The following is a 24,446-nucleotide window of genomic DNA, read 5'->3' as shown; positions in this document are numbered from 1 at the left end:
TCTTGAGCAGACAAGTCAAGGAATTTTGGGTCTAAGTAAACCAGCCTCAGTGAAAGTGTTATGCCATAATCATGTAAGTGACAATCGATTTGATAAGTTGAGGCAAGGTAACCATAATTATTCTGGAAATTGAGGACAGTTACAATTGGCTTAAATTCGGGAACCAAAATTTTATAAGTGGGGGAGAATGTGAAAACCTGAATTTCTTGATACGGTTAATTAAATTGGAAAACCATCTTGGTGAGCTCAAAAATAAAATGAGAGAAAGGAGAAAATAAGAGAATAAGGAAAATGATGTTTTAAGAGTCAATTACTTCAAATCTCACTGTTGGCATACTAAATTGAAAAAAATGAGAGAATAGAAAATAAAGAATGGAGATGGCATGGAAGGAAGAATGATGCAATTGCAAGAAAAATGATGCAACTGCATAAAAGATTAATGTTATTGAATGTAAGGAGAATGAAATTGCTAAAATAAGGAAAAGTAATACAACAATGGAGGACTAAATTGCATCATGGGAGGATTAAATTGAAATAATGAAGGTTTGCATTGCAAACAAAGGAATTAAAAAAAGACTAAATAGCAAAATCAAGAAAAGATTTAAGGATTATATTGCAAAACAATGGAATTACTAAGGTAAATAGCAAGAAGAAAAGAAAATAATGAGGCACCTAACTGAAGAGAACAAAAGAAGACAAACTAATAAGAAAAGAAGAAAGATGCAAGGGTTAATGGGCAATTAGCCCATTAATAGAAAAATAATAAAATAATACGGCATGCTTCTTGCATGCCACATTGTTCTAGCCCATTAATAGAAAAAGCAATAAAATAATGTGGCACATATCTTGCATGCCACGCAAGGGTTCTTAAAGCGTTTATTGCATATTCCTTTTCATTCCTCCAAAGACAAGTGGATCATGTAACATGTTCTGTCCAATCCTTTTGTTTATTCTTCCAATACTTCTAAAAGCCATTTTCCTTTCTTCCATTCTCCGGCAAGTATCAAAAAAAAGAAAATTCTTTTCACTCCTCCAAGACTTAGTTCTCACCATGTTCTTTCTTCCTACCACATTGACATCCTCGGGTGACAAGGAAGCCATGAGAAATTAAAAATGAACGAACTCCCTTGTGCTTCAAGCTAAGCCTTCTCCTACATTAACCTTCAAATAATTCCCCCTCCAAGCCTAGACCTTCACACTTGACTTTCAAGTAATTTTCTTCACCAAGCAAGTTAGCCACAAGTTTCCTCATAATTAATTATAAATAAAATATAAAATATAAAAATAATATATTTTAGACTTGGTTGGTATAATGGTAAGTGGAGTTTAGGTGAGATTTGAGTTTATTGGGCTGTCGTCTTCAATTTAATCAGTCTAAAATCTTTGTTTATAAGCTTGCAACTTGTACAAGCTCCATAAGTTAGGAGTCTTGGTTAGTTAATTTCCATGGTTCATTAAGGTAAGGACCAGTTGAATTGTATTTTTGAAATTGTGTTGTTGAGGCTGGACAATGGTGTATTAGATTGTGTTGTCGATGTTATGTACTGAAATTGAAAGATTAATTGTAAAATGGTGGAAGATGAGGTTCATTCAACTAGTTTCGAAATTGATCATGTTTAAGTGAAATCACATAATTGATAATGAAATTTTGGTTGTGAAAGGACTTGTTGAAGATTAAGGAATGCTTGAAATTAACGGTATAATTTGTTGCCTAAAGTCGCACTGAAGCTCCGAAAATTGATAGCTAGAGGAGCTGAGCTAGGTGATTCTAAATTGTGGTTGGTGGCACACTAGGTGAGTGGGCTTGCATTAAACAATTTTCATGGAAATACATGATTATTGATTTGTCGAAATGTGCCTAGAATTTTGATTTACTGTGAAATGTGAAAGGCACATAGATATACATGTTTTATAAATAACTACATAAGGAACAAACTTTTATGTAGTGTATTGCCCGAGCATAATTGAATATGTTGCCATTCCATATACTTTGTGAAATTGAGTATATGTTGCTTTGTGCATAGTGTGAGTTTGCATGCATTATATAGAGAATTAGTATATGATGGGATTTGACTTGATTGATGATTTAAATGTCTAGAGGCTAGATAAGGAATTGATTATGTCTTGACATAGATATTAATGTGACTGAGGGGAATGATAGCAGAGCTACATGTCACATGAATAAATTTATGTGACAATTGATATCCATATATGTGCTGAGGGGCATAGTAGTGAAGCTACGTTTCATGTGGTTATATTGATGTGATAATTGATTTCTATTATAATTGAAAAGTAAAATGAGCAGAACACAAGAAAAAGAAATGATTAATAATCCAAGGGGCAGTAGCAACAAAAATAGGATACTAAAATAATATGGAGATTTGACAAATTACCGTGCCAAGGTGATACATTGTATCTGCATAATCTATGTTGCTATGTCCCAAAACACGTCCCTTGATCTGAACCATTATGTAGTATAGTTTTAGTCATGCCAAAGAAATGATTGAGAAAAGGAAACAAATGTCAATTTTGAGTTACAAAGTTCATTTAAGTTGAAAACACTAAAAAGAAACTTTTTTCTAATCCTATATGTGTCTCTGTTCGTAATGCATATACATATCTACATGAAAAAATAACTATGTCAATATCTGATTCATACCTTTAAAGCACGCTGTTCAAGGAATTATCCAAAAAAAAAAACAAAACAAAGACAAAAAAACATGTTAGATCAAGTTGTCAGAAACTATTAGTAGAAAAATATTATTGGTAAATCAACTTCAACATACGTCTAACATAGAAGAAAAATGCTAATGAATTCAATTAAGTTAAAATCTACTGTAATGCACCATAGAATTTTGAGCCAAATACAAACAAATTGTTAATGAAGCTAAAATTGACTAAAATCCCAATAGACATGAAATAAATAGCATTTCTACATGTTTAGGCAAGTGTAAAAGTAGGGAAGCATTTAGAAATTTAATCTATCAAAGGATAGCTGGAATATTTAGAATTAAATACTTCACGTTTAAAACAAGGATATAAAAATAATAATAAAATTAAAAAAAAAGGTATGAGTTACAAGTTAAAATATAATTAGATGCTCAACTAGACATCCCCTTTCCCAACCAAGGGAGAACATACAATACTTTGATTTGGGGACAAATAATGAAGCAGGGGCACTAGAAAAAGACTAGCTATTGCCAATTTTTAAGTTTAACTGAAAATGAGTGGTTATTTAAATGTCATAATACTGCGATTGTCTGAAATCCAGATGACATAATAATCAGAGCAGTGACATGCTATTCAATCATTCTTACGGTGCAGCAAACTACCCAAGTTCTCCACTAATAACAACTAAGGAGCTGTCTCATTACAATATAACCTCAGTCTTCCAGTTAAAACCTTGTCTACTTGCTAGATGCAAACTACAAATAACAAACAACTAGCAACAGTTGAAAGGAACAAAATTATAAGGAATAATAATATCAGTATTTAAAGACTAATAATTCTATAGATGAAGTAAAGAATACCAAAGCCTAAGGACTAGAAGGTTAAGAAAGCTTGTGCATTGATGCAACCAACAGCCTCTACCATAGTACGAAATGTGTTTTTTATCAAGTTAAATAACATTTCCACATCTGGAACATCACTGAACTTTGTAATCCTCAGCTTAACACACTAGACACTAACTAAGCTTTGATACTATTTTTGATCAATTTTTGTAGAAAAAGTTACTGGTAACTTCAGTTTCTCCTTTCTGGTGTCTCACACCAGAGTTGTTTAAGACTGCAACCTTTAACTACTCCCATATGGGTTGAAAATTCTGAATTCCATAGTCATTCATTACCTTCTTCGTGTGTTCTCTTAATGACATGTTTCATTACTCATATAAGCAGTCTTTGTGACAAAAAGTAATGACATAGTGAAAGCAACGTGAAAAAGAAAGAAAAGTTTTCTCCACCAAACATCCTATGTATACCCAACTAGCTACCCAAAATTTCATTCATAAACAAGTTAATAGGATATTGGTGCAGATATCATCATACCAATGCAATAGTTACATGTCTTTAACAATGCAAAAGAATTCTTTAAAAATGAAAAAAAGAGGCACCTCCAACAACGGAATATATGATTAAAACTACTTGTACAATCCACTAGAGGGAAACTGGTACAGACAGAAATATCGATTATCAAAAAAAAAAAAATCTCTAAGTTAATGCTCCTCTAACCATATTCAATTACCTCATAGCACATCTGAGATTCTTCCAGTTTTCTCTGGACAAGATAGAACTGTCCCAGGTTGTGCAAGGCAACTCCTACACTGTATTATTACGATAATGGAGTTTAATGAGCAAATATAAATAAAAAATATTAAGTAGGTAATTGCTAGCACCCAGACAATCAAATCAAAGTCACTGAACATAGACATAGCAAAACCTTACACATGCTAGTTGAAGGATGTCAATTGAAGAATTTATAACTAATAAGGTACAATGGAAGAACTTATAACTGTGTTAATAACAGCAATGAATGTTTATTTGTGTGTGCAGTATCTGTCTTCTGGTACATCTACCTTTTTGAATCATAAATTGGAAAATGCACTACGTCAACAAAACACCAATTACCTATTTCCTTAAGGAGATAAATTCCAAATAGATTTCATGTTTGGACAAAGATCATCTCCATTAATAACCATCAACAGTATAAAAATTTTGAACAAAATAGGAGCATTTTTTAATTCCTAGGGTTTCCTTTACTCCTTTAGCTTGATTCTTCTAAATGTTAGTGTTCCCTATCGATAATATTTTCCTTAATAATTGGAAAAATAGGCAAGATACTGTTGCCCAATACTAAACATTGCTGCTAGCACCATTCGCTGAAGGCTGTAGCATTAATAGGCTGTAGCATCTTAAACTTTTAAATTGGTTTTACTTGGTCCATATTCAATGTTTTCTAATATCGGGAATTGAGTTAGGACATCAATTTCTAAACATTTAAGGTCTTCTCTAACATAAGACCAATTTCAATGAGAATTTAATAATCAAAACAACAATCTCTTTCTTCCACTAAAACAAGCAAAATGCATGGAGCTGAGCTGAAGTTACCTATTTGAATGATTACTGAAACTAAGTTCCTAGGATTCTCAATCTCTCATCTCTTCTATGCTTTTCTCTTATCCTGCCGATTCCTTCTTTCCTCATGATAATTTCTCAATGCGAATTACTTTCTTAACACAAACTAGACCTGACACCAAAGTAAGAAGGTAATCGAATTACCAAATCTTAGTCTTCTCCTTGAAACCTACTTTGAATTAGCTTTAGTTTCTTCTGCATCAAATCCTAACCAGAATTGGCAGTTATAACACTTAAAGAAATGAAGATGCTGTATGTTGTATGGCATCAGAAACATGAATAATTATTATAAAGTTATATAAGTTTGCAAATGCACCTAAATATGCCATCTTAATGAAATCTAAAATATCATTTGAAAGACAACTGTGCAAAATGAATGTACCAGAGATCTGATCCTTATGATATACGAATAATGTCATAGTTCACAATGTAATCACACTAGATACCGTATATCTTCAGAGCCAAATGCCTCCTCTAGTATGTTGATGGCCTCTAAATACAAAGGTTCTGCCTTGTCAAATGCCTTTTTAACTCTGTAAAGCTCTGCCTGAAAAGGATGAAAGAGGAAAAAAAGTAGACAGAAAAAGGTAATGAATTTCTTAAATAGAAGCAGCTATAATGCAATGCAAATGAACAGAATCAGAAAAGAAAAAAAAAACTTTCAATCACAACTTTGATGAGCAAAAAGAATTGGCTGCATTACTCTGTTTCATTGGGTCAATAAGGACAACTAGAGGAAATATAAGACAACTAATCATCTGCTAAACTTTCCAACACAGGCTAACATGATTTGCGCTGTTTAATACAGGAGGGGCACACATAATATACCAATTATTAAAATTTTCAAACTAGTAAAAGTTTGAGAATTTCAATATGCTTGAGAAAGACCACTCATGACAAAAGCTCTAGGGCACAAAAACATTACACATACAAACCAAAAAATTCAACAACACCATCAACTTTGTTATTGAGCAATTACTGTAAGCAGCAAGCAAGTGAAACTGATGAAAGAACATCCAAAATCGAAATAGAAGTTAACAGCTGGGGAATACAACTAAAGGATTTGACATGTTTGTCCAAGTGATCATAGCTTTAATGTTACCGAACAATATCAAATAATACCTAGCTGATAACTTTTTACTACCTACTACCAAAATCAGGTTTGGCTACCACAAACTATGAACTCTCTGGGCACACTAACTCTAGACTTCTGCGCAATTCAAACATCACAGGTGAAAATTCAGACAGATTCGCTCTGCATTCTGCAAAAAAAAAAAAAAATAGAGTTGACTCCATGGGAGAGCTTGAGCAGTAAATAAGGAGAATAGGTACACCCACTCAGCTGAACCTGAGCATACCATGAGATAGAAAGAAATAGCTAAGCATGTCCATTGAAAAGCTTGAATTTAGTCTACAAGGAAAACTAACCTGCTGAACCAAATCACTGAAACCTTAATTTTTCTTATAGAGGTAAAATGATCATTTGACCAAAAGGGCAAAATAATAAATTTAAACATATTTAAGATAATCCTTGATGGACTTCTAGGATTAAATTTTCACATATTATTAAAGCTTATTTAAGTTAGAAAAGCAAAGGAATAAAAAAAATAGAGAGATTGATGGAGGAAAAGAAGTAATTTTCATACTAAGGGTAAAATGGTAATTATGCATCCAAAAGTAGAATTTATAACTTTTCATAGATTTTTGAAACTTTAGTCATCAGTGGCATAAAGAAAATCACAGTGGACATTTCCTAGTGTAAAAATGTGTAAAATAGCCCTTAAAGGCAAAAGGGTTATTTATCAAGACCCTTAATACACCCTAGGTATAAAAACCCTACTTTCTTTCTTTCTTCTTCACCTCTCCCCCAAGCCTGTCATTTGGTATTCTCCATTGTTCTCCTTGTTTTCTTTATATCTCACTTATTTGAACTCTAAATATAGTGTTCTTGAGCTCATTTCCAAGGTTTTCAACCATCCTCTTTCATATTCTCCCATCAAAATCCTCAAAAAACACCTCCCTCATGTTGTTCCAGCTCTGGCCGAACCTACTCTAGAAAGAGAGAGTTTCTCTCCCTTCAAACTAGCTTGCAAGACCACTTTCAAGTAGGTTGCGTTTGGTATAAGGGATGTAAAGTCACATTCCCTATAATATGCTCAATTAAATTACATTACAGTGTTTGTTTTGTAACAGATTACTGCAATATAAGATTGTAATGCAATCACATTGCAGCCAATGGATGTAATGTGATTGCAATCCAAAACCAATGCAATCACATTACATTGTACTCTGCAATGTCTTTAAGGACATTTTTACCCATCATCTTTTAAAAAAATTACTCACAATTCAAAGCAAAACATCGTTTTTGGGGTTGAAGGTCTGCTGCTTCTTCTCCATTTTGCTAAAGTCGCTCCTCCTTCTTCTAGCTCTGCTTCTTCATCATCTGAAATTATGGGTTGAAATCTTCCATTCTTCTTTTTCTTTTTCCTTTTTTATCTTCTTCTTTTATTCTTTAATCTGTATTTTTTCTGTTAATTTGGGCTTTTTTCATATTTATATTTTAGAGTTTATCACTAAAACAATTTGACCCTTGATCGGCAAGAGAGGTTGGATTTCTGGGCTAATCTTCAACAAGAGGCACAGGTAATTGTGATGAAATAAAATGCTGCGTGTTTGGTTGCAATTTTTGGTATTGCAATTTTTGGTTTTTATTCCCTCAACAAAATATGGGTAGTTAAATAGTTTTCAAGTTTTATCCAATTAGAAATGCTGAAAGCAGCAAAACTTGTACCTAGCATTGCCAAATCCATGATGCCGTCAAGACATGGCCATCTTCTTTGTGCTTGGTTTTTGATAAGGCATTGCGTGACTGACTTTGAATATTGTGTGACTAGTTTTTGATAAGTCATTGCGTGACTAGTTGATAGGCATTGCGTGACTGACTTTGGGCATTGCGTGACTAGTTTTTGATAAGACATTACGTGATTAGTTTCTGATAAGTTATTACGTGAATAGTTGATAGGCATTACGTGACTGACTTTGAACATTACGTGACTAGTTTTTAATAAAGCATTGCGTAACTAATTTCTGATAAAGCATTGCGTGACTAGTTGATAGCCATTGCGTGACTAGTTAGTAAAGAATGTTACAATATTTCGGTTGTTTTGGGTCACAAAGTGTCTCAACTTCAAAAGGTCGTAACTTTGTGCTCGGTTGTCCAATCGGGGTGCTTTTTTTTTAAATCCATGTAACTTTTCGAGATCTACACGTTGACAAACAACCAAAGGCGGTTTGCTGCCATTTTGACCCCAAAAAACCTTATTTTAACCCTGAATTTGAATTTTTACTCTTTTTTTACCTTTTTTTTTAAGATTTGACCTCCCATGTGTTTTATTTTGTTTAGGGTAAATTTGGTCTTGACAGTAAGAAACCATTGCAATATTTTTTTAAATTTTAAGGTGCAAGAAAAGAGTGCAAAAAGGTTTAGTTGTTACTGCCAGTCGTTATATCAACTTTTGGTTGCACCCTATCACAATTTGTTTAGTTGGTTGTGTGGTTAATTGCTTAGCGACGCTTGCATTATTGGTCTCGGGTTTGAGTCCTGCTTCTTGCAGTGCAATCTTATTTTTTTTTGCCTTTGATTACTACCATTAAATCGTCTTTAGTAATAATTGAACTTACATTAAATTTATCCAACATATTCCCTGCATATAAAAAATGGATCCTTCTATATGCTGTTTTTAAATTGAATATTTGTAAGGTGGACATGAAAAGTTAACTTTGTGCTTACCATATGCTGTTTTTGTATAATGTTTATATTTCATTATTTTAATTATTTTTTTATATTATTAGTTCACACAATGGAAGGGTTTTCTCAAAAGCAAATTGCAACGATCGTGTCTGCTATTGTATCAGCCATTGAGCTGTTCAACATGATACTTTTAGCTAATACTTTGGTTCAAGGATTTTATCATATTTTAATGAATACTAGAAAGCGTAAAAAATTCAAAACTAATACTTATAAGAGACATTATTAGGCAATTGAATTTTAGGAGAATGGTGTTTGATTCTAATTTAACATGCATTGAAAACATTAGAATGGATAGAGCTGCATTTTATAAACTATGTAATATGCTTCAATGCATTGGTAGGCTTACACCAACAAAAAACATGAATGTTGAGAAAATGGTGGCTATCTTTTTGTACATCATTTCTCATCATGCAAATAATAGGATCATAAAGAGAGAATTTGTTAGAAGTGGTGAGACAGTGAGTAGGCATTTTGGTTTAGTTTTGAATTCTGTTTTAAGATTGCAATCAACACTGCTAAAGAAGCCAAAGCTTGTACCTGAGAATTCAATTGACTTCAGATGAAAATGGTTTAAGGTAAACTAAAATTTCTTAAAACATTTATAGCTTGAGTATAAGAATCTATTAAAAATGCAACTAAAGGATAATTTTTGTCATTATTCTATTGGAAACGATAGAATTGTTTAGATACTTTAGATGGAACTTACATTAAAGTTAATGCCCTGGAAATTGATAAGCCTAGATACAGAACAAGAAAGAATGAAATTGCTACAAATGTGTTAGGGGTATGTTCACAGGATATGCAATTCATATATATCTTACCTGGATGGGAGGGTTCTGCATCAGACTCTAGGGTTCTTCGAGATGCAATATCTAGAAAAAATGGATTGAAAATCCCAAAAGGTATGAGAAAAATATACATTAAATTATTAACTATTTTAGCTCGACATTGTTCAGAGTGATGTACTAAGAATAAATTTTTTATCATAGGTTTTTTCTACTTATGTGATGCTGGGGATACAAATAGAGAGGAGTTTTTAACTCCATATAGAGGTCAGCGTTATCATTTGAATGAATGGAGACAAAATCGCACTCCTCATTCAAAAGAAGAACTATTTAATTACAAACACTCTGGTGCTAGGAATGTTATTGAGAGATGTTTTGGATTCCTTAAGATGAGATGGGTAATACTTAGAGAGAAGTCTTGTTACCCAGTAAAAACAAAATGTAGAATTATCTCTGCTTGTGCATTGTTACACAATCACATTAGGAAAGAAATGACACATGATCCACTTGAGGATGAAATGGATGAAGAGTATGTGGAATCAAAAGCGATGGAAAATGCAGATATGATCCAATACATTGAGACATCAAATGCATGGACTACTTGGAGAAATAACTTGGCACAAGAAATGTGGAATGATTGGATAGCTTCTAGAAATGAAACTTAATTTTTTATTTAGTTCAACAAAAGTTGTATGCTTTATTTGTAATAACTCAAATTTATGTTGATTGAGACGTATTTGTATTTGTTCTTAATTAGATAAGTTATGTTTCTTCTTTAATATTGAATTAACTATTGTATACTATATATTTGTTATTATGCCGTTTCCATATTATGTTTCATATTTGTAGATGGAAGTTGCATCATCTCAAGGATTAGGAAGGACAAGCAAAAAATTGACCCATCAGTGGACACCTATTGAAGATGGAGTCTTAATTGACTGCTGCATTGATCTTGTGAATGAAGTTGGGGTAGAGATAATGGGACATTCAAGCCTAGTTACTTGCAACAACTTGAGAAATGGATGAAAGAAAAGATCTCAAATTGCAACATAAAGGCTATCCCTCATATTAACTCTAGAATGAGGTTGTAGAAGACACAATATAGGGAAATTGCTGAGATGATATCGCATTCCGATTCTGGATTCAGTTGGAATGATGTCAAAAAATGTGTTACTTGTGATGATGATGTTTGGATTGGTTGGGTTAAGGTAATGATTCTAATTTATTTTACAACATTATTATATTCTAAAGTCAGGCATATATTTGGTTTTGCATGGTTTTTTGATGCCTTAAATTTGATTATATATATAGAGTCACCCAGCTGCTGCAGGACTTAGAAACAATCCTTTCCCTCACTTTGATCAATTAGCCTTTATATTTGGGAAGGATAGAGCAACTGGGGAAAGAGCGGAGTCACCAGTTGATGTAGTGGAGAACATAGAAACTGAGGAAGTTGCATTTGCAGCAACAAGGGTAGCTTCAAAAGCTTTCAGTGCATTGAATGATGATGAAGATGACAATGGTGATGATGATGTTTCTCCTGCTCAAGCTACCAATAGTGAGGGATCCATTGCTGTTAGAAGAAGGACTATAGAGCAAGGTGACAGAAAGGTGAGTGGCAAAAAATCTAAGACAAAAAGTAGTGGTGACAACATTGTTCATGCATTCCAATCTAATGTGGATAAAATTGGAGAAATCTGTCAAGGTGCAAGGGAAGGAATTGATAAATTAGCAAGTTGTTTTCAATTCATGGCTGAAGATGCAAAGTTGAAAAAGCGTGTAGCTAAGATAGTTCAGGGAGTTGAAGGTTTGACTCCTGAAGAAATTGTTAAGGCTGGACATATCATCTCTAGTGATATGTGGAAGATAAATTATCTATTTTCATTGTCAAAGGAGTTGCAGAAAATTTATGTGAAGCCTTTGCTTAGTGGCTCAATCTAAAGCAATGATGGATATTGTTATTGCAATGAGCTAGTTATCAATTTAGGGTGAACTTTAATAGTGTTATTAACTTTGAACTCTTTTGTTTTTTAACAATGGTGTGTCTATCCTTTAAGTGACTTCAACTTTGGTTTTATTAGAACTTTATGGCTTTTGGTTTAAAGCATCAATCAAGGAACTTCATTTATGATTTTCAGTTATATGGTTTTGGTGATGCTATGCTTGATATTTTGTTTTAGCTTGATAGCAAGTTATTTTATATTTATGATATTTTTAAAAAAAATTAATTGGAGATTGAGAATTATGGGTATTTTATTGCCAATTTGATATTAGTTACAAGAGAGGAAGCTATCACATTAATGTATACATATAAAACGTATTAAGAAATAAAAATAAAATATTATCTTTTTAAAAAATATTTAAAATAAAATATANAAGAAATGAAAATAAAATATTTAATTAAAAATATATTTAAAAATGACATTATATAAAAATTAACAATAAAAAAATACATGTTAAACTTGTATTTTAATATATAAGGGTAGTTTTAGAAATTAACATCACATACCCTGTAAAGTACTTGTAAAACAAACACTGTAATGTTATCTTCTCTGCATTTTAATCATTACATTACTTATATACCAAACACTGCAATGTTATATTCCCTATAATCACATTGTTTGCAATCACATTACCTGCAATCACATTACCTATAATCACATTACATTGTACAGTACCAAACGCTATCGTACTATTATCTTCCATTGTCAAGCAATTTCCACCTCCAATTAGTTTAGACATTAAGGTCTATCAAAACCCTAACTTCCATGATTAAGTTGTGATTAGTTCTTAGTTAATTAATTAATGTTAACTACTAGTCTTATTGTTTGTACTAGGAAAACTTCACAAGTCAACAAAGGTAAATGGTAGTTGAATTGAGATAATTGAGATGGTTAATCTTTTAGAATGTGAATTAGATGTTTTGATGAATGAGGATTAATAGAATAATGAAAAGATTGATAATTTTTGTTAAAATGATTGAGTGGTGTAGATGACTAATTTAATGATGGCATTATGTTGGTATAAGTTGACACTAAATGAGCTATTCAATGTTAGAATTATGAATTGTATGAATGAGTTAAGTGCTAGACAATGATAATGCTAATGGAGACATGAAAAAGAAGAATTTGGCACTAGGTTGAGTAGTCAAATAATAGTTGGAAACTAACTAACAAAACTAATAGTCTACTTATAAACCCACACACCACTTAGAATGATAGTTCAAGGTTAGAGTTGATTGAAAGGAAAAGTCAACAAAACTTATGAGTGGGTTGCATCAAAACTACTTTAATATTAAAAATGCATGAAATATAAATTTTCCAACGTGCAATTGGATACTTGATATATGCTGATCTTGGATGTGTGTTCGTGAGTCTTATATGAATTGAAATGATGTTTTAAAGTATGCTTTCAAAAGCTATGCTAGAGTATACATATTTACATAAATGTGTCTACCATTATGTACTTACAAGGGAACAAGCGTCTATTTGAATTAGCTTGTTTGATGAATTAAATGTTGATGAAATGTGTTGCAGGTCATATTGCTCATGAGTTGAAAATAATGTTGTGAATGTGTATAATGTTGAGGAAATATGATATTTAACCTTATTGTTAAGAATTTAGCAAAATATGGTTCGTGATAAAGATTGTTGGAAAGGCAAGCTATTTGAAATTAGTTTTGTTTAATGATTTAATCTTGATAAAATGCATCGCTGGTCACATTGACCATGAGTTGATAAGGACGTTGTGAATGCATTTAATGTTGACAGCATATTATATGTAACCTTGTTGTTGAGAATTTGAACAAGATATGATGCGTGATAAAGATTGTTAGAAACGTATACCTTTTTGATCACGTATAATTTCATATGGACCATGTGGATTCAATTGTATCATGGTTGATGAATCTTGGAAGCATTCGAAGGATCGCCATATCAGTGGACTTGATTTGGGTGACATGGTGTGACTACCCATTGGGATATGTTAAATGAGTAATGGTCAAGGACGGATGCTTTTATAGTTATAGTGGGGTTGTAGCCTCTCCAAAATTTTTAAAATCTTTTATATACTCTATATTTTTTCTCTCAATGGCCCCCTCAAAATAATTTTGTTATTTAATAACTAATACAAATAAAGAATAGCAAAATGACCCCCTATTCCCCACTCAACTTTACCCTCTTTAACTCTTAAGTTTCTCCACACCTCTTTCTCTTTCTCTTTTGTCCTTTTATTTTTACTTTACTTTCTTCTCTATAATTTACCACCGAAGCACACGTCATTCTTCAAGAGGGATTTATGAGCTTGCTAACCCGGAGTAGAGCTAGCCAACTTTTGTTGAGAGGCCAAAGACAGAGGAATAAGGGTTAAAAATTTTTAAAACTAATATATTAAATTTAACCAATAATTAAAATATTCATAATTGATAATAATTTGATACATGTAAATCAAAAGAAACAAAAAAAGAAAGACTTAAAATAATCTTTTAGGAAAGCTGTGCTCGACGATGTTTCTTAGATTCAAATTCATCAATTATTGACTCTGTACTGAAAAGGCTAGCAATGTCTTTCCTAATATAAACAACTAAATTATTTGCAAGAAATTCATCATCTATTTTGTTCCAGAGTCTTGTTTTACAATTTTCATTATTAAAAAGACTCTTTACAGTTGCTATAAAAACCGAAAGAGTCAAAACAAGGCGAATTAAACTATCAATGAAGTGGAGCCACCTAAGTAAAGACCTATAGCTTACAATAGTAGACACTAGTCTTTATGCATAATGTTTGATCTCCTAGCTAGTAGGGAGTGCGATTCTAGTCATGTGTTGGCAAACTGGGACACATGCTTGGTAAAAGGTGTCAGATGGCCCTTAATGTTATATGATTAGGACATCAAAGATTATGTGCTCTAGATGAGCAAAACCCCAAGTAGTAAGGGTTGGCACTACTCCATGGGCGGTTTGCCCTTGGTTGGACTTAGTTCTTACAAGGTGGGCTCTGCAAGACTAAACAATTAATTGAGTGGTGTAGATGACTAGGTTAATGATTGGCATTATGTTGATGTAAGTTGACATTAAGTAAGCTATTCAATGTTGAAATTATGAATTATATGAATAAGTTAAATGCTGAAAATAATAAAAATGCTAATAGAGTTATGAAAAAAAAAAATTTAGCACTAGGTTAACTAGTCAAATTGTAGTTGGAAACTAGTTACCAAAACTAGTAAAATTTGCTTATGGAAATTCATTTAGTGTTTTGGTTGATTTGATGTAAATTTTATATTTTTAGGCACCACCAAGACCCCATATATCCACTTCGAGTGATAGTTGAGGGTTAGAGTTGATTGAAAGAAGAAGTCAACAAAACTTATGAGTGAGTTGCATCAAAACTACATTGATATTAAAAATGAATTTTCCATAAATAAACTTTACTAGTTTTACTAACTAGTTTCTAACTACAATTTAACTAATCAACCTAGTGCTATATCCTTCTTTTCATAACTCCATTAACATTATCATCATTTTTCAGCACTTAATTCATTCATACAATTCATAATTCCAACCTTAAATAAATTAAAGTCAAGTTACACCAACAAAATTACGTCATTAAACTAGTCATCTACAGCACTCAATTAATCATTTTAACAACACTTACCAATTGTTTCATCACTAATCCTTATTCATCAAAACAGCACCTAATCCACATTCTAAGCTATCATTAACTATCACAATTATCTCAATTCAACTTCTACTTACCTTGGTGGACTTGTGGTGAAGTTGTCCTAACACAAACAATAAGACTAGTTGTTAGCACTAATTAATTAATTAAGAACTAATCACAACTTAATCATGAAAGTTTTTTGATATACCTCAATATCTAGACCAATTTGGAGGTGGAAAGTGCTTGAAAATGAAAGAGAGCAACACTTGGAAGTGGTCTTGCAAGCTAGTTTGAAGAGAGAAACTCTATCTCTTTAAAATAGGTTCGGTCAGAGCTAGAATAGCATGAAGGTTTTTGTTGAGAATTTTGATGGGAGATTATGAAAGAGGATGGCTGAAAACCTTGGACACGAGCTCAAGAACACTCCATTTGGAGTTCAAATGAGTGAGATATGAAGAAAACAAAGAAGAATAAGGAGAAAAACAATGAAGAATACCAAACAGCGGGTTTGGGGGAGGAGAAGAAAAAAGAATGAAAGTAAGATTTTTATACCTAAGGCATACTAAAGGTCTTTTGATAAATGATCATTTTCCCCCTAAAGGCTATTTATGTTGTTTTACAAATTTTTTATACCAAGAAAAAGTCCACTGTGATTTTCTTTATGCTATTGATGCCTGAAGGTTCTAAAATCTATGAAAAGTTATAAATTCTACTTTCGGGTATATAATTAACATTTTGCCCTTAGTGTGAAAATTACCCCTTTTACTTTGTAAATCTCTCTAATTTTTTATTACTTTGTTTTTCTTACTTAAATAAGCTTTGATTATGTGTGAAAATTTATTCCTAGAAGTTCACCTAGGATTATCTTAAATATAGTCAAATTTACCATTTTTCCATTTTTGGTCAAATTTACCATTTTGCCTTTTGGTCAAATGACCATTTTACCGTTATAAAAATATTAGGGTTTCACAAAATCTACGCGTATAGGGAGAGGAATGAAATGTCCAAGGGAAGTGAGAAGCTTCCAAGCTGCTATCTCTAGAATCTAAAGAAAAGAAGTAGCATCACTTACTGTTTTTCTATCTCCTTATGTTGTTGCTATCTTGAATCGGTAATCAACATCCATAATTCTAATTAAACTGCATTTTCTGTGTTGTTAAGAATGCATGTGCGTGTCCATCACCAATAAACCCCGCAATAAATCACTATTGCAAACTTAAGGTGCCTGAACCTTTTTGACACCTACCATAGCCCGATCCATAATCTCATACTAACTGTACCCGACCACGATACCATCTGTACTGTGATTGCTTCCATCATCTTGATGATACTTTTCACTCTTTGAACTTAAATATACCCTATCTCAACCTCAACAGTCAACATTGGCATCAACATTATTTGTATAAGCTCTACATAGTATTATACACCTAGCTTATGACAAATTTACTGTCGTAACCAACATCTTTGGAAAACCTGGACTTCATATTGCTGAATAAAATCATAGTTACTACCATCTTATAAACCACATCTTCCAAGTTCCCCCTACCCAAGACGTCACTTGCTAATCAGCTGATGTCTTCCACAGAGTACAGTCCACATCATTCTATAATACTTCCCTCTCTTGCATTTTTTTCCTCAGCAAACTTCTTTTTCCTCATATTTCTGTTGTGAGATGTTAAAAATGAATTATAAAGCACCAGTCTTTGCCAAAAACCACGCATTAAAGAAGATACTGGAGGAGTCAAAAAGACAATTACAAGTTTTAATCAATCAATAAAAGACAATTACTATATAGAACCAACAAAGATTGCAACTGCTCTCTGTAATTTAGAAACAAACTTAGCCAAAATCATGAGACTGAAATAAGCTAGTGTTTTGAACCTTATTAGTTCACTTATGGAAATATCCGTTACTATCAGCGGCCTAGCGAAAATTTATTTCTTGAACACCTACCAGAAATTCATTGTATATTTCTCACAACTAATATTCAAAAGTGGACAACTCATATGGGCAATATACTGTGATAAGTCGTACATATGTGTCTTTGCGTGCATAAGACTATAAATAACCAGAATAAGAAGAATTACAACTAAAAATAAAAACTTTGCTTGATATTTATAGAAGATATCAATGAGCCATTCATCCGTCATGAAATTAAAATAGTTATTGCATTTACCATATAGAAAAATAAAATCTAAGTCCTAAAATTGCATTATGATATAAGTGATAAGGGATTAAGCAGTGTTAATGTAGTGTGCTTCAAAGAGAATAACAAAAAAGGTAAGTCTAATCAGAGCTATTTCAAATCCATTTCCTTGTAGAAGCAATTTTTTTAAACCACTCAAAGTCCTAAACAATAGAAGTAACATCAAAACCTCAATATCAATATAATCCAAACAATGTACATCATTTGCATATCATGAATTATGGCTCAATTATCAACAAGTATTCCTAGAGTATCAAAGATAATTCTTGTTCTTTGTTTCTATAGTATCAGGTACGTGCCCAAAAGTATTGGGAGGATCAGGGTACTGCAATTGATAAGATATGAATAGAGAGTGTCGGAGTATTTGTGCTTCATGCACAATAATAATAGCCAAAAGCATTTCAGAAGTGGACTAACCAGATTGTTGCATGCAGATGCAACATGGGAATCCCTCTCCCCAAATCCTTCTTTCGCTTCCTTGAGTGCGGAAAGGAAGAACTTTTCTGCTTCCTCTAGTTTTCCCTATCATTTATGAGAGAGAGAGAGAGAGAGAGAGCAAATCAGAAACTAAAACAGAGACACAAAATGTAGAGAAAAAAAAATGCTTGCCTGCAAAAAGTAGTCCCTCCCATTATCCGTAAAAACTCTCCACTTAGATGTGTGTATATTGGATATCACAGAGCCATCCTCGATTTTGCGTAATCCAACAATATTAGCACCTTGCTCATCACTTTCAGAACTTGTTGACACATCTTCTGCTAAAACATGGTTGACATTTATACCCAAAATTATAGCTGCAAAGAAACCAGAGTCATCAAGAAAGAACTATTCAGCAATTTACCATTCATAAAACAATAACCAAACAAAACAAATGAGTAAAATGAGGTTAAAAGTACTTTTTAAACAGCTAAAGCATTTTCATTGATGTTAGCTACACCTTAAAGCAATACATGTATTTTGTCTTCTTTTGGTTCAACTCCAAAGCAATGTTACTTAGAGGCAGAATAATGATGCCTTTCATGAAAAACGGACACAGTTTTGTGAGGAAAGCTCCTCAAAAAATATAGTACACAAATGAAGCTAACCTCCTTATCCTTATTAAAGCTCTTTATTAGTTGATGAGTCAGCCCAAACTGGATGTTTATCTATTTTTGAGACATCAATAGAGGACTTCCTAGAAATGGATTTGTAGGTTAATTAAGTTGTTTATCTATGAATTTTACTTTTTTTTTTTTTTTGCAACTATTGCTCTTGTTTCTTTTTAAATTTATGGGGAGTCTTATTGACAAGGAGTAGAAAACACTAGTTTTATAAAGACAGCCATTCTCCTATTTCTTGCAAGCCTACTTTGTATCATATATGTTAGCTTATATCGCAAAACAAAGAAGTGAGACAAAGAAAACACTATTGTCACGTCACTACATACTAAAATTAAATTTCTGGAAACCCCATGAAAATAGAATATACCAGCTTGTACAGACAGAATAATCCAAATAGAAGGATCAGCATGGTTCATCCTCCATGAACTCCCATAACCAATTTGATAGGGGAATTTTATTTTGCCTGCAATCATATTAACAAAATCAATGAGATATAGAAGAAATATACTTATACACATGTCTAAATGGGTTAACTGTGTAACAAGTTAATCGTATTTAAACATATCAAACGTATCATGTCACGTAACTCGTGTAATTAACATGTTTTGTTACTTTGACGTCCGCTTCAAGCCGTTTATCTGTTATACTCTTACCTTCACATTACCACACAATAACACGAACTGCTGGCGCTAGATACAGCCTCCGGGAAATAATTCAAATAATTGGCCTTATAAACAAGCGAACTGAGCTCTTTCACTTTTAAAAGGATAAAGGCTTGATTTAAGTCAACGTAGCTTCACTCAATTGAATTCAAATATTTGAATCTCAATCTTTAAAGAGTGAAATTAACAGAAATAAAGATCACAAATGTTGAAACTTTTCATATGGAATCGAAACGTACTGGAAAGAGGAAACGGCAATGGAGTGGCGGTTGCCTTAACTGGTCGGGAAGCAGAAGCCGAAACGTAGATGGATTGAGAAGGAAGGCGAACTCTCCTTAGCAAACTAACCGCTGCTTTCCGTACAAACATCTTCGCCGGTGCCTGCTTTATTCCCTCCTTACCTAAAACCGTGGGTTTAATTCCGTTAGGCAGGCAGGCAGAGAAGAAAAATAAAAATGACGAAACCAGGAATGGAAATTTTTGGGCTTGGGCTTTGGGCTCTATGCTTTATGCTTTATGCTTTGGGCTTTGGTTATAAACAAAAAAAATAAACTTCTTTATTTTTCTGCGTTAATTAACTATAAACATTTTATCATCAATTTATATTTTATGTTTTTAATTTTTTCTTCCATTTTTTCTTCTCAAATATTTATCAACCAAAAAATTTATAAATTAATTAAACAATATAACTAGTTAATTTTGAGTTGAAGAATCCTAATTATTATACTATTTTTGTATCAATTAACTTAAAAAACAATTTACCAATTCAATTTTCACACTCACAAACTTTTCTAGTATCTGAATTGCTTATTACTTTTTATTGTCACATGCATTACACATTAATACAATTTTTTAAAAATAATAACTACATATAAAATACAAATGTTTCTAAAGTGTAAAGTTTATTGTATATAAATAAAAGACAATTAATGTTTCAATTATATAAAAATTGAAATTTTGTACTAATATTAATTTATAAATTATTCAATATTATTAGAATTGAGAAAAATAGTTTTTTAAAGAAAGCCGGTCAATGTGATTAAAGTTCTCATTTATAAAACTAGATAAATTTTATTAATAGACAAAAAGTATATTTTTAATAAAAGTTATTCAATGTAATTAAAATTCTTATATGCTTACAAATTAAATATTATTAAAATTAATAGTTAAATAAAAAACATTCCCATACTTTAAAAAATAATTTTACGTTTTTTTCAATATAAATATATTCAAATCTTTGACTGAAAAATATTCCAAAATGTTTGCAAAGGCCACTTTGATCTTTAGAAGTTCTTCTCCTAAATCTTTGATAACGTATAGATGTTGTAGTAATTTTTTTTTTCTTTGAAGTATGAATGAAACAGAGAAAAAAACAGAGCAAAAGCAAAGACAGATGAACTGATTCTGAAATTGAAAATCCAGCCCTTTCAGATTTCATTATTGAAATATAAGCATTCGTATTTATTTAACACTGTAATTGCAAGGAAGCAACAGAAACTACCCTTGCTACCTCGAATATAAAGGGCTACTGCCCTTGATGCACAGCTTGAAAATGGAAAGAAAGCTGTGCTAACTGAACAGAAATGAGTGTATCCTACTGGAAACAAAAGGTAAGCTCTTTCCTTTGTACCATGGAAAGAGAGCAACGACATCACAAAGATGGGCTAGCAATTGCCCTCATGGTTTCCACACGATGGTGGTCTCAGCAATCATGGAAGTTACAACGTATGGATCCATGTTTGAAGCTGGCCTCCTGTCTTCAAAATACCCTTTTCCTTCTTTCTCAGTGTCCCGGCCAACACGGATGGATGCCCCACGGTTTGCAACACCCTATCCAACAGTTGGAATGACAAGAACATTAGAATCAGATAGATATTTCAGACAAGGCACATTCTTGGAGATTACACATAGCACACCAAAGAAGTTAGAATGGTGCTAAGAACTTCAATGGCAAACCACTATGTAGGAGCTTCATGGAAAAGCACACAGATCATGACAATGCTGACAAATTCATTCTGAAGTGCATTGGACACATTGCACATTACTTATACAGACTGTGATAGAGGGAAACAAATGTCATGATGTTCTACGAGTTTTTACCCATAAGAAAGTGTTAATGTCAGCAGTCTCATGTCGCCCAGTGAGACGGCGCTCATTGCCTTCTCCATATGCAGCAATGTGTTCTTTGTGCCTTTGCCCAAGCTTTTGAATTGCTTTCTTGATAACCTCATAGCCTCCATCACATCTCATCGACTTTGTACTGAAACATCATGTAAACTTCATAATGAGGAACAAGAGAAAACCGACAAAAGTACTTAATTGGTTCTTCCATCAACTTCTCAGAATCAATTAAAAACGTACCTGTAATTTGTGTGAGCACCTGCACCGTTCCAGTCTCCCTGGGATCAAACAAGGTAAATAACTCAATAAGCTTTAAGTCCCTAGTTTTGAGCAAAGCAGAGAACACACTGTTTGAACCATAAGGGAGAAAACAATTGCTAATGGAACCAACTATTCGAACCTGAATTGGCTTAGGATCAAAGGAGAGCACCACTCCAGCTATCTCGGTAATCCTCTGTAATTCAGAAACAAAAATAATTAGGTCAAAACAACTAGAGTAGAAGCAAAAACTCTTGTATGATCTTTGACTAAAGCATGCTGGATTACCTCCAAAATGTAACGTGCAACCCACAACTCATCTCCAGCAGAGATGCCGACTGCTGGACCAACTTGAAATTCCCACTATAAAAGATGAAGAAAGGTTAAGCTTAACATAATCAATAACTGAGAAACAATGAAGCAGCCTCAATCAGCACCTTAACACTTGGAACATAAAATTAAAAAGAAAATATGGTCATTCTTACCTGTCCTGGCATCACTTCTCCATTGATGCCACTGATGTTAATTCCAGCATATAAACAAGCTTTGTAATGAGAATCAACAATATCACGGCCAAAGGCTTTGTCGACCCCAACACCACAATAATAAGGTCCCTGTCAAGCAAAAACAAAAGCATCATATCAGCTACTACTTCTCTATGAGAAAGAACTTGAATCCTCCAACATGTCCAGATGGTCATATAATTAGGAAAGCGAGTGCCTAATAGAAAAAGGAGTATATTAACAAAACTGCTTTAAAAATATGGCATCACTAAGAGCAATCGTACGCTACTAATATCATCCATCCACATGGTGGCAGTTCTGCAGAGATCATTACAGATGGTTGGCACAAAAAGCAGTAGGGAGGGAAAAAAAACTAGCATGCTGAACACAAAAGAAACTGAAAAAACAGAAGCTCGTGTGAATGCATGACAGTTACTTTTTCCTTATGAAGACAAAAGTTGGGTTAGCAAATAAACAAAAGTTTTAAGAAAAGACAGATGCTTATGAGTCCAGCAATTAATGAATTACAGAGAACAACAAACCTAGTAAAATAAAGATGAAATACAAAATAATGTTTGAAAGAAAGAAAGCAAAGAAAGCTTCATTACCTGAGGTCCGGGGTAGCCACCAAGAGGCCATCCAATGGGCCATTTAACATCCTTCTGCAACAAGGTATACTCCTGCTCAATTCCATACCTGTTCTCCCGTATCAGATTAAATCACACAGTGTGAAGTAGTTAAAAGATTGGATTCTCTCCTTTCCCCTAAGCCTCGTCCAATTTAATCCCAAAAAAGAAGGAAGAAAACCATGGCAAGTGACGGAAAATACCAGGGTTCTTCGGCAACAACATCAGGATGCCTAAATATCTTTGCAGCAGCGCATCTCTTGTTTGTGGGAATCGGCTCACCAGCTGGAGTGTAAGCATCGCACATGACCTAATTCAATCATCAAAGTTAAAAGGTCAATTGCACGTTCTGGAAGTTAGCATTCAGTTAACCATACATTTAGTCCAAAAAGATTGGGTTACAAATTACAAAATATAGCAGATGAAACAGAACTTACAAGAATATTGTTGCCCCTCCTAAATGGATCTTTGAAGATAGCTTGAGGACTGTTCCATTTCATTGAAAATATATATAAAAAAATCCATCACTATCTTGCAGAAAACAATAAAGGCTAAAGAACCAAATATTTCAACTTTTTTCAATGAAAGGAAAAAGATTGAAGAGAAAAGGGCAAAAAAAAAACATACTATAAGATCACTTCACTATCTTCTCCAGGAGCCTGACCAGTGCTGGAACCATCATAATTCCACTTGGGAAGCTTTGAAGGATCGCTCACAGGTCCAGAAAGAGTCTTTACATAACAAAATTAAAGCAGTCATATTATTAGAAAGTCTTATAAATGTAGACAATAGCAGAAAAAAAAAACAAACTTTCCTAGGGGCAAAACCAATTACCCTTGCTTTGCTTCTGAGGTCCATGCCAGATCCACCGATCCTATTCATTAAAAAATTTAAAAAGCAAAAAGTTTTCCATCAGTAGTAACAAAGATGAAAGGCAGGGAAAAGAAGTTAGTGATTTTTTAGACTTTGACTCAAAAGCAGCGAAAAGTTGCCTCGAAATTACTTGTGAAACTATTGAACAATCAGAAAAAGAAGACAATCAAAAAGCAAAGTATACCCATCATTAGGCAGAAGCCATCAACTGAAAATTTTTAGTATAGAAGATGAGAACATAAGATTCTGGACACTTTTGAGTTACAATTATTGAATCATGGATCAATACAGTTAATGAAAAGAGAAGCTTTCTCAAAACCAAAGTTCATAACAAACTCTGTTTTGATTATGTTAGCAAGCAAAACAGAGTATAGGCGAAACCAACTAGAAATGAAAAGCAAAAACACAAAAAAGTAAACCAAACCCATTGACAGATTCACTGAGTTAGACATATTTCAAAACAAAAAAGAAGACACGTTCAAAGAAACCAAATACACATGGAGAAATATAGAAAGAATGGAAAACTGAAGGGGACCGACCATATGTACTCAGCAATGATTTTCTCAGTGCAGTCTGAGAGATTAAGGTTAACAAGATCTGAAAGAAGCGACATGTTCTTGGAAGGAAAAGAGTTCAAAGGTTTCTTCCTCTCAAACTCTCAGAATGAAAGAAAGTAGGAAACGCAGACGTAGAACACAGAGGGAGGTTTGCT

At 33.0% G+C, this 24,446-nt stretch overlaps 2 protein-coding genes across 3 annotated transcripts in view; both read right to left on the bottom strand.

Annotated features, from left to right (window-relative positions):
- Positions 1 to 19,771, bottom strand: part of LOC18601194 — a 33,378-nt gene extending 13,607 nt beyond the window's left edge. Inside the window, exons 1-9 of one of the 2 annotated variants that reach the window (XM_018119600.1) lie at positions 19,593 to 19,673; positions 19,345 to 19,447; positions 19,059 to 19,154; positions 18,201 to 18,385; positions 18,009 to 18,113; positions 5,579 to 5,679; positions 4,243 to 4,321; positions 2,660 to 2,671; positions 2,394 to 2,459 (exon numbers count right to left, since the gene is read on the bottom strand). In XM_018119600.1, coding sequence (XP_017975089.1) covers positions 2,394 to 2,459; positions 2,660 to 2,671; positions 4,243 to 4,321; positions 5,579 to 5,679; positions 18,009 to 18,113; positions 18,201 to 18,385; positions 19,059 to 19,107 — 597 coding nt within the window. In that variant the 5' untranslated portion in view covers positions 19,108 to 19,154; positions 19,345 to 19,447; positions 19,593 to 19,673. Of the gene's footprint in view, positions 1 to 2,393; positions 2,460 to 2,659; positions 2,672 to 4,242; positions 4,322 to 5,578; positions 5,680 to 18,008; positions 18,114 to 18,200; positions 18,386 to 19,058; positions 19,155 to 19,344; positions 19,448 to 19,592 lie in introns of both variants that reach the window. The other variant, XM_018119599.1, reaches the window with a different exon arrangement.
- Positions 20,753 to 24,446, bottom strand: LOC18601193 (glutamine synthetase cytosolic isozyme 2). The gene is made up of 12 exons (XM_018119641.1): positions 24,274 to 24,446; positions 23,696 to 23,735; positions 23,489 to 23,592; positions 23,299 to 23,347; positions 23,065 to 23,171; positions 22,844 to 22,931; positions 22,218 to 22,346; positions 22,021 to 22,095; positions 21,875 to 21,928; positions 21,715 to 21,752; positions 21,454 to 21,613; positions 20,753 to 21,183 (listed from the first exon to the last, which is right to left on the bottom strand). Exons 1-12 carry the CDS (start codon positions 24,345 to 24,347, stop codon positions 21,031 to 21,033), a joined length of 1,071 nt encoding a protein of 356 aa, XP_017975130.1. The 5' UTR covers positions 24,348 to 24,446; the 3' UTR covers positions 20,753 to 21,030.

Source organism: Theobroma cacao, chromosome 4 (assembly GCF_000208745.1).
Source record: "Theobroma cacao cultivar B97-61/B2 chromosome 4, Criollo_cocoa_genome_V2, whole genome shotgun sequence".
NCBI classification, from domain to species: domain Eukaryota; kingdom Viridiplantae; phylum Streptophyta; class Magnoliopsida; order Malvales; family Malvaceae; genus Theobroma; species Theobroma cacao.
This window is presented reverse-complemented; position numbering and strand designations above follow the sequence as displayed.

What these genes read in the sequence shown, in the direction of transcription:
- LOC18601193 (XM_018119641.1), bottom strand. Translation starts at nt 24,347, where the DNA reads ATGTCGCTTCTTTCAGATCTTGTTAACCTTAATCTCTCAGACTGCACT. An exon ending in GATAGTGAAGTGATCTTATA is followed by an intron (nt 23,348 to 23,488) that starts GTATGTTTTTTT and finishes GAAATGGAACAG; the next exon opens with TCCTCAAGCTATCTTCAAAG. An exon ending in GTTGTTGCCGAAGAACCCTG is followed by an intron (nt 22,932 to 23,064) that starts GTATTTTCCGTC and finishes ACGGGAGAACAG; the next exon opens with GTATGGAATTGAGCAGGAGT.